General features: G+C 39.5%; 1 protein-coding gene across 1 annotated transcript; it reads left to right on the forward strand.

The window, feature by feature from the left end:
* Positions 1-13: 13 nt before the first annotated feature.
* On the forward strand, positions 14-9666 carry EIF5A2 (eukaryotic translation initiation factor 5A2). The gene is made up of 4 exons (XM_006021726.3): positions 14-227; positions 1488-1592; positions 3827-3958; positions 4864-9666. The coding sequence occupies exons 1-4, from the start codon at positions 63-65 to the stop codon at positions 4921-4923; spliced, it is 462 nt and encodes a 153-aa protein (XP_006021788.1). The 5' UTR covers positions 14-62; the 3' UTR covers positions 4924-9666.
* Positions 9667-10322: the final 656 nt, after the last annotated feature.

The raw sequence follows: 10322 nt of genomic DNA on the forward strand, positions 1-10322 counted from the left end.
GGGGTAGCGCACGTGGCTGACCCCCGCCGCCCGCAGGCCCCGCCGGACCCCGCGCTGCTGCCATGGCCGACGACCTGGACTTCACCACGGGCGATGCGGGCGCCTCGTCCACCTACCCCATGCAGTGCTCGGCGCTGCGCAAGAACGGCTTCGTGGTGCTCAAGGGCCGCCCCTGCAAGATCGTCGAAATGTCCACGTCCAAGACCGGCAAGCACGGCCACGCCAAGGTAGGGCCGCCCCGGGGGCGGGGGGCGTTTCTAGCCGAGCCTTACCCCGGGGCTCTCGGCCGGCCTGGCCCCCGGGGCTTCACCTTGGCTCTCCGGTTCTCCTCTCCCCGTGGGGGAAAGCGGCTGCCAAGAGCTGGAAAGGCCTCGCCGGGGCAGGCAGTTGCGCCACCGCTGCAGGGAGCTGAGTCCACGTGCCTGGCATTTACGGTGCAGAAATATAAAGACCTATTCTGGGGCGGGCAGCTTAATTTTGGGTAGAGAGCCACTTACTGAGACTTAGCCGTCCAGGGCTGCATGACAGGCAGTCAGGGGCAGATAAATATTAATTTTCTAATATTTTTTAGGGGACCTGCAGGCCGCATCCAGCCCGCCCTTGACAGTCGCTAACCCACACTGCTTAGCTAGCTAGCAGACGGTGCTCTAGCTTGGGTCGTCTTCACTAGACAGCTCTGGGTGCGGGGAGACCTTATTGCCTGTCTCTCAAAGTTGTAGTCGGACCCCCAGCTTTCTCTTGATAAAGACAGTAGTTTTTTTTTTTTTTTTTTTTTTAAAGCTAATTCTAATATCAAACTACTGTCAATGGTGGCAAGTGAGAGGTTAGGTCCTTGTTAGAAATGTTTGGGTCTTGTAGCGTCAGCAGATTGGTAGAACATTTCAGGTCAAGCCTGGAGGATCATTTGGCTGGAAGAGGCATCTTGCTTGTGTTTGAAGTTTATCCAAATAATTTAGTTCAGTGTTACTTTCTCTGCCTACTATAGTCGAGAATTACCTTTTTGCGTTGCAGTAAACAAGCCTGTGCTTGATTGGGGGGCTCTATTCATGGTTTTTTTGGTGGTAATCAATGTGTTAGAATTGCAGCTAATGTAGAAACAAGTGGAAGGGGGTGCTTATTCCTCTACTTGGCCAAAGTAGGCTTGGCCAGACTAGAAAACTTGCTGGTACAGCTATACTGATGGAAGGACTCTGTAGTTATATCGATATCTAATCTAGTGATGCCACTGTAACTGGCCCTCGAAGACTTCTTTTCACAGAAAACGGTCTGTTTCTAAAAATGTTGCCCTCCCCTCTGTCCCACTAGAAACATGCAGCTAAATTTCAAATTGCACACAATCTCTTGGTTCTCTGTCATCTAGGTGGAATTAAAGATGCCTCCATAGCATAAAACAATGTTTTTCCATCTCTCCACCCCCTGTGCCTGACTTTAGCATTTTGCCAGTGGAGGCTTTTATTCTTTGTTTTGATGTTAATTGCTTCTTGCAGGTCCATCTGGTTGGTATTGACATCTTTACCGGTAAAAAATATGAAGATATCTGCCCATCAACTCACAACATGGATGTTCCAAATATCAAGAGGAGTGACTATCAAGTGAGTTGGTGAACTGACTACAGAATTTCTTAACTGTAACCACAATAAACCTGGATACCAAGACAAGTAACCTCATACTGTTCTTAAGCTAAATAATGTAATCTTTTGGATATTAAGAACTTGGTTAGCAGTGGCTGATGACCTAGAGGTGCAGCAAACTTCCTGTTGAGACCTGGCATTAATTAGCTTGTAACACTTAATGGACTGAAAAACATCAGAAACTAAGCTCATGCACTGCTAATGTTCAACAACTTTAAGCAGAAAATTTATAATGGGGTCCAGTGTTTTCTTGAAATGAAGATACTTTCCCAGTTCTTAGGGATGATAACCTTTTCTTGGTTATGTTTTCCTTATACTGCCAACACTATATAAAACCTTCCCCTGAAATCTGAGGAGTCTTCATCTTGCTCTCAGCCAATACAAGCTGGTAACATGAGCTAAGAATTTGGACAGGAGATTCCATGCTCACTAAAGAGCATAGGGGACTAGTCTGACTACATGGTCTAGGGAGAAAAAATGACTCCTCTTCTGAGAGTAGGACTTAATTTGCCTTCAGCCTTTAACTTTTGTATGTTGCACAGTTCTTCTAAAGAGACTCTGTTGCTCCTGAAACCAACCTTCAAAGTGTAGAAAAGGGACTATGATCACAAACTGCTGTCATAGTAGTTGTAACATTTGTCTGAAAGGGGGTGGGGGGGGAACTTCCTTTGCTTTGTGAATAGACTTGCATAACTGAAAGAACTACACTTGGCAGAGGTTACCACTTAAGCTGTCAATTGCCCATAAATCCAATATGAAATAATTGCTCTCGATTAAAACTGGCTTCTAAGAAAAGGCAAGTAACTTGGCCTCAGTTACTGAGAGTTTAACACTGGAATATTGGGTTGGGAGATGGTACAGTAGTTCATGTTGATCATAAACTAAGTTGGCCCTGGTCCATCTAATCTGGACTGAGACTGTACCAACATCTATTGAAAGACTCTGTCTGGTGGGTGTAGAGAATGGACAGGTAAACCTCTCCCCACCAGTGTGAAGTGAGTTGCTGTATTGCTCCAATGCACATCATGTATTCTGCCCTGTAGAGTGGATGTGCACCCTTTTGGAACAGTTTTAAAGAGTTAACAGCTGCTGGCCTTTTTGAAGTGTTATGTGGATTAAGTGGGAAGGATACAAATGTAGCAAAACCACCCCAACTTTTAACACTGCTTCATCCAGTGTTAAAGTTAGAAGTCTTGTTAATTTTGTATCCTCAGCTTGTCCAAGGAACTCCCTAGAATTCAGCAGCTCCAGTCTTTTTTGAAATGTAAATGTCTGTACCTTAAATATTTTTATGTCTGTCATTTGCATGACCTGGCTCTGTGCTTGCATGGTGCTTTTGGGGGGGGTGGTCCTGGAAGTGTTTAAACTAGAAGTTTCCTGTTTCAATATTCCTCTCCCACTCTGATTTCCCCCCCCCCCCCCCCTTTCAGGGGGTTTTTGTTTTTAAAGGCTTATAAGCCCATAAGTGTGCCAAATATAAAATGCCAATGCTTAATGCCTGATGTGCAACTTCTGGCCTGCTGTGTCCAGAACTAGCTGCTTACTGTTCCTACTTAAATAGGGCAACTTAACTTTTTGGTATAGAAATCAACTTTCTGATTAAAAGTGGCCCAGAATTTACCAGACAAATTACATATCACTTGTATCATCTGCCTCTTGTCATAGGCCTCTAAGATGTTTCAGTTAACAATGCTATCCAGCTCTTCCATGAAAGATCAGTGTATAGAATAAGCAGTTGACTAAAACTGCAGCCGTGAGACTCATAAATAGTAGCTGCATCTAGAAGTTTAAAAAACCAAACGAGCTATTGGAGTGGTCTTCAGATCATCATCCCATCAGGTTACGTTGATTCTAAGAGTTGCCTTGCTGACTTGTAGGATGTAAAATTGTCATACTGCCAGCTACAAAGTGCTTTGTAAATGAGTTTTAAAGTTGACCACTGATGTCAGACTTGCAACTCTAGCTTGGGAGATGCTTGTAATTCTCAGTCTTAAAAATAGCCCTTTTTTAGAAGATATTAAAGTGAAATGGCTTGTGCTTAGCAACCTAGTACTTGGTGCTTAAAGAGGCCTCTAATCTATTTTGCTAGAGGATACTTGGACTCAACACAAGACAAACTAATCTATTATCAAACAGCAAATCTATGGCACACAAATAAGTGGCAAAGTTTTATAAAGTGCAACTTTTCTTTGTAGCTGATTGGTATTCAGGATGGATACCTCTCCCTGCTAACAGAAAGTGGTGAAGTTCGTGAGGATCTGAAGTTGCCAGAAGGTGACCTGGGCAAAGAAATAGAAGGGAAATTCAATGCAAGTGAAGATGTGCAGGTAAGAAAATAAAAAGCGGTTGAAGAGCCAGCAGAGCCACTTTCATGTTCAGAAAGCAGCCAGGACCTCCTTAAGGTTCTGCAGGATTTCCAACTTAGATTCAGTATACCCATCATCTGATGGGGCATTGATGTTGCAGTGAAAATAAGTTGAGCTAGTATCTGATTGAAATGCATTTCTGCAGTGAAATTAGGGGTGTAAAAGAATCTTGCATGCCTGCTAACATTGGCAGCAGAAGCCCACCCTTTTGGGGCATGTGGCCACACTCTCTTATATAGCTTGATTTTCATTTGGGGCTAAGTACAAGCTGGACTAGCAGCAAAAATAAACAAAGACACAAACCTTTTCTAGAGCTGTACAAACCCCCTCCTAATAACGTTCTAGCACAGATGGGCTAGCTGCATCAATTATGGCCTGTGACAGATATGGAAAAATATCCAGTACTTCTCCAGAAGAGGAAGTACATCAGTTTGACCCATCTCCCTAGTGTCTGTATAGATCAGGCACTTCAGCAGGGCTTTTTGGTGCTTTAATCTAAAGCTGGTTCAGTGAGCTATTGGATACAAGCACTAAAAAGCCCCACTGAAACAATATGCAATCTATACAGACATTAGTTTGACTGGGCTCAACAAATGTGCTGCTACTCTTGGGCATCTGCTGTCACACTGAACTGAAAGTAAGGTACTGGATTTTTTTTTTTTTTGTTTTTCCCATCTGTAAGCAGTGTTCTCTTTCCTCCCCCAAAAAAGGGTATCAAGGAAGCAAATTAACAAGGCAACAGAAAAAAAAAAAAAAAAAAAAGACCATGGGGGCACGGGGAAATGGTCCTGTACCCAGTTTTGAGTACTTGTGTACGTCATTGTTAACACTTTTTTTTTTTTTTTCTTTTTCTTCTTGTCTTCTAGATATCAGTTATATGTGCAATGAATGAAGAATGTGCTGTAGCCATAAAGCCTTGCAAATAAACAAGATCACCAGGCTCGAGCAACTGCTCAGGTCTGGACAAACTACAGATCTTTAAATTTGGTTCTGATTGTCACCAAAGCTCTGGCCTTCACAAACAACCTCATTTCTTTTTTCCTCTTTTTTTTTTTTTTTTAATTGTTTCAGAATAGTGCTGGATTCTAGATTAATGTTGCAGGCTAACTGGCAGTTTTCAAAATCACTGAGGTTTTAATTCCTTATGACTTGTGTGACTGTCTTTTTAACATTCCTGTGGGTTTCAGTTCATAGGTCTAAGAAACCTGATCAGGTGTCACTAGTGGGTATATTTTATTTGCTTGAGCAAAACATTTGTCTGTCCAAACAGACAAAGTACAGTATTCAGGGGGCTTTTAGATAGAGGGTATCTAGGATTAAAAACTAACCTAGAGCACAAATAGTTCTTTTTTTGGACATGGTCTTTAGGTAGAACTGACATAATAAATGTAGGGGATTCTGTTTATTTGTTTGGTTTGCGTGGTGGCTTTTTTGTTTTGGGGTTTGTTTGTTTGTTTTTTTTAACTTAAATGTTATTTTGTGATTTGGGACTTTCACTGACCTGTAGGTGCCAATCACAAGTTTTAGACCAAGAAACTCAAGTGATCAAAAATGCCAGCTCGCTTGACAAAGTCCTGGTGGCCATGTGCAACTAACTGTATTACCTCTGTACTCTTCTTTGCCAACTTGTTGGCTTACTTATTGTAATGTTATATATTAAAAATGGTGTCAAAGCCTACCTGTGGTCGAGGCAGGCAATCAGAATGTTGGGTAGTTATTGCATAGTTGGGTCAAGCGGACACAAAGGTGAGAATGGATGTTAAAGCTACAGACTTTCACTCGAGGCCTTTGTCAGACTTGGAAAAATAAAAATAGAAAAATGCAGTTCAATTGCTCTCTTCTATTGTATTTATCTTGGTCTATAAAAGGGGTAACACACTCCCCAGGAATCAGTTGCAGTGCTTCCAGTATTTAGGTGTAAACATTCAGGTTAAACTTGCTTTTTGTAGCACATGGACTGAAAATATTTGAAAACAAAATAAATTGTAGCATCTAACTAAATGCACAGCCTTTTCATGTAAAGGAAACAAAGCTGGATCTTGGGCAACTGAAATGCCAACTCTAGGCTTGGCAGACTACACCACTAAACAGTTATGGCTCAATTTAGAAGTTAGTTACTTTATCTAACCTATGAGTACACAACAAATTCTCTGGTTTCTGCCATCAGCAGAGTAGTTTTTCCTGATTCACCAAGAATATGCATGCATGATACGCTTAATGAACCTGAAAAGCTTTGCGAAAGTGGTGACAGAGTCACTAGCTTGCTTTGTCTATATCTTACACCTGAAAACATCCCTCTGTTTAAACTGAGGGGTTTTTTTCCCTTTTAAAACAACCATTTAGCTTGTGGCTTAAACCTCACAAGCAACACTTCAATTGACAGACTGGTTTATGAACTTGCCTTAAAGTTTTAATGGCTGTTAACTAATTGAAGACAACTTGTAAACATTTGGAGTGTGCACGCGCACATGCGCGCGCACACACCCACACAGAGCATAGTTCACAGTCACTTGCTTCTCTTTGGTAGTAGGAGCCAGACTTTATGCTGCTATAAATTAACTTTCAAAAAACCCCACAATAGGAATTCTCCATATCTCACAAGGTTTCAAAGCCGCTATTCTGAGACAAACTTGTACATACAACTCATCTTGGTTATAGTAAACCTTAGTCAACTTGAAGTGTGCCTCTACAAGATGCGCCTATTTGCCAGTCTCTTCATGACATGAGGAGAAGCCCAATGCAGCTTAAAGCTAGCCATTAATAGCTGCCTTGTCCATAATTAAAGCACAATGAACTGTAACTAAATCTTAGCAGCATGTAAATATTGCTACCTACTTGCCTCTCCATATAGGCTTTATAGGACCTTATAGAAACTGCCTTCTTTCGAACACATTGGTAAATCAGATTTACAAGGCAAGGCTCTGGACCTGACTACAGATTGAAATGGGTCCAAACTAAAGTAGGTTTAAAAGTGCTTTCTTAATAGCTAAAGCCACTTCGCACCACTCTACTCTTTTTTTTTTTTTTTTTTTTTTTTTTTTTTTGCTGGCCCCTTTTAATAGGAAACTGTGAGGAAGGGGCAGTGTGTATTCTGAAAGACGGCTATCACGTGGCTCAAATATGACTAATGCTATTGATATTGTCAATGACAAGTTGAGGTGCCTGATATCAACTGGAAAGTCTAACAGTGATATAACCTAGTTAGTGCAAGTTCCAGATGCTATCACTGTTATAAATGTTGCAGTTTAAAGGCTGGACAAATTCAAGTCCTTTCTGTTCTTTGTGCTTTAGTACAAATCTTAAATGTGTATCAGCCTTCAAAACAACATTTGATGCAGTCAAATATTGGATGCAACTTGCTTGCAACTCTTATGTGTTTACTTTAGTTGTCTTCTTTAATCCTCTCCATTTCCACCCCTTTCCCCCCTGCCTTGGTTTGTACAGTAGTAGGGCCTTGGTCTGACTGGGGCTTCTGGGTACTATTATGATGCACCTAAATAAATTGAGTTCTAGAAGTTCTAAAGACTTATTTCTCAAGTAGTCAGAAATGCCTTCCTAAGGGGTAAAACTGCCCTCAATTCTGCAAGACTTAGGTTTTTGATTTGGTACCTCAAAAGAATCTGTTTGGGTCTATATGAATCTAATTGCATGTGATAATTTTACCTGTTGTTTATCCACCTTATAATGCACTTAAAGATCGATGAAAGTTTGAAGTATGGGGTTATCGTATACATGGAATTGCCTGTAGATCATGCATAAACCTGTGTGTGCTAAATCATCTTACAGATACTTCACCAGTTAAGTTTTATGGTATTATGTTAAAGGGTTCCTATTGAATTCAAGACAGACACTTGAACCATGTATTTCATAGCAACATCTCTTAGCTCACTGTCATTTACAGTACACTTAGAATTTTTTTTTTTTTGACTAGCTCCAGTAAAATATTTCATGAAAAATGTAGCAATTTAATAAAACTTGACTGGGGGGAGTTTCTTTCCTCTCTCAGCTCCACTCTAAAACTAATGGCATGTTTGTGTGGTTTGTAGCACTAGCTTCTAAATTTAACTTTTAAGGTGATATTTGTAATATTGGGACAAACTGCAAGTTCTAGTAGTTGCTGTAACTTGCCTAAGTTAAAAGACTTTGAAAACTGGGAGGGAGTGGTTAGGAAGTATTTTACTCCTATTTTGTTTTTTGTTTTGTTGTTCTGGGGTTTTTCCTTCTGTCTTTCCAGTTCTTCAGAGAGCTGTAGGCTGTTACTTGCCTCAAATATTGGTAAACATTATTTAACAACTTAAATGGATCCTCCTAATTTTTGCTTGATTATGGTGGTTTTTCAACTAGACTTGCTAGTTGAGCCATGTTCTCAGGGCTGCTTTTACTAAAAATTTTAATTAATTGAAGTTCATTGCGTTAACAGTAACTGCTTGTAAGTCTCTTGCAGGGTTTTTCTAATTCATAAATCTATAACATGCCCAAAATGGTGCATAGTCTGCAATCTCAGAATATTGTATTTTGCATAATCTGTTCAAGAATCAAAACTGGTGACAGGTCAACTGATAGTTACTGAAGGTTAAGCATGTTAAATGTTAATTGGCTTCAAAATTCAGACAGTCGCTTACTTTTTTGTTCTGGTTGAATAATTAGAATGAAGTGTCACAGTAAGATTTAATCTCTGGTTAAAAAAAAAATGTACACTTACTAAGGCTTTGGGGGGGCAATATAGCAATGAACATATATAGCAAAACAGTTGTGGTGTTTTTTGTTGTTGTTTTTTTTTAATGAAGGCATAAATCTTAAAAGGCATTATGTTAAGTATATGGTGGATTTTTAAAAATATTTTGCAGGGTACACTTAAAACATCAGAAGTCTCACTTTTTAATGTCTCTAGTCTACCCCCTAAAGTAGTTAGCTTATGAGAATGATTCTATATTGTGGTTTACAGCCAGTGTGAAATTGGAAGTAAGTATTTTTGCTTAGTTTAAATGTTAGCCACATAATACTAAATATACAATACCTGTTGTTCGCACGTTAAATTGTAAACATACCAACTGCTATTCAGTGTACCTTTTTTTTTTTTTTTTTAAAAAGTCTGGGGAAGAGGAGAGATGTTTCTTAATGAAACTCTACCTGCAAGGTCATTTTACTGACCATAGGGGAGAAAAATACCTTGTATGCTATTTTATTTAGTCTTAGAGATAAGCAAGCAATGGATCTGTTTGGTCAACTGGAAGGGTTCAGATGTTTATATGTTGAAGATATATTTGCTTTCCAGGTCATAAACAGTAATTTGAAAGATGTAACTGTACATTACCCTTCTGTAATAGCAAAGTTACTAAGAGTAAAAGATGTTAAGGTTACAAAGATTTTGTTTTAAAGAAAGCCTTTAACACTTAAAGTTCGCTAAAATGCTTTTATAAAATGTAACTAAAGTCAACGTTCACGAACAATAAGGAAAAAATAAAGCTAAATTTTAAGGTCCGGTCTTGAAATATTGGGGGTTTTGTTTTGTTTTTTTTGTTTCATTTTGTTTTGGTTTTTTGTTCAATACCTTTTAGCAATATATCTGTTTTTGCCACACATTTTCTGGAAAGGCTTGTCATAAAAGTTGTATGGGGGAAAATGTTTCCCTTCCTATCAAAGGAAATAAACTCTCATTCTTGACACAAGCTGTGATCGTTGTATGTTCCTTCAAGAAAAATTTCAATCAAATTTGTGGTGAAAAATCATGGGGTAAAAACTAGATTTAATGAAAAAATGTTCTTTTACTTGGGGAGTATAAAAGTTTCTTTCCTCATGCTGGAAGGATAAATGTCAGATCAGAAAGGCTGTAACCTGTCATTTTGGAGAAACGCTAAGTTAGTTTTAATAGAGCTGTTTTCTTCTCAGTGTGGAGAAGGCAATAATTTTACTCTGTCAGGAAGCTAGTGTACTTCCATGCTTTCTGACCCGAGTACAGAGAGCAAAGTTCTAAAAGCTGATACTTTTCTCTAATTGAACTGTTCATAATGTTGTCATGTGTATGCTGGGTATCTCTCTCAAGTTGGTTCTATATTCCCCTGTATAGCAGTTTTGAGGATCCAACTAAGTTATAGCTCACCAAAGACTGACTTAAATTTTATGCATTAAAGTGATTGCAGAATTCTCATTGGATTTGATTCTTTGGAGTGTTGTCAATCTTGCAAGGAAATAGAGCTTGGAATAAGCCCACTGGTTCGTGTGTGTGTGTGTGTGTGTGTGTGTGTGTTGTAAGAACCTGTGGTGAGTGTATGTATATTACACCAAAAAAAATATATATATATTTTAAAGGAAGATGGTATTTGCT

This window comes from Alligator sinensis, unplaced genomic scaffold (genome assembly GCF_000455745.1).
Source record: "Alligator sinensis unplaced genomic scaffold, ASM45574v1 scaffold379_1, whole genome shotgun sequence".
Lineage (NCBI taxonomy): Eukaryota > Metazoa > Chordata > Crocodylia > Alligatoridae > Alligator > Alligator sinensis.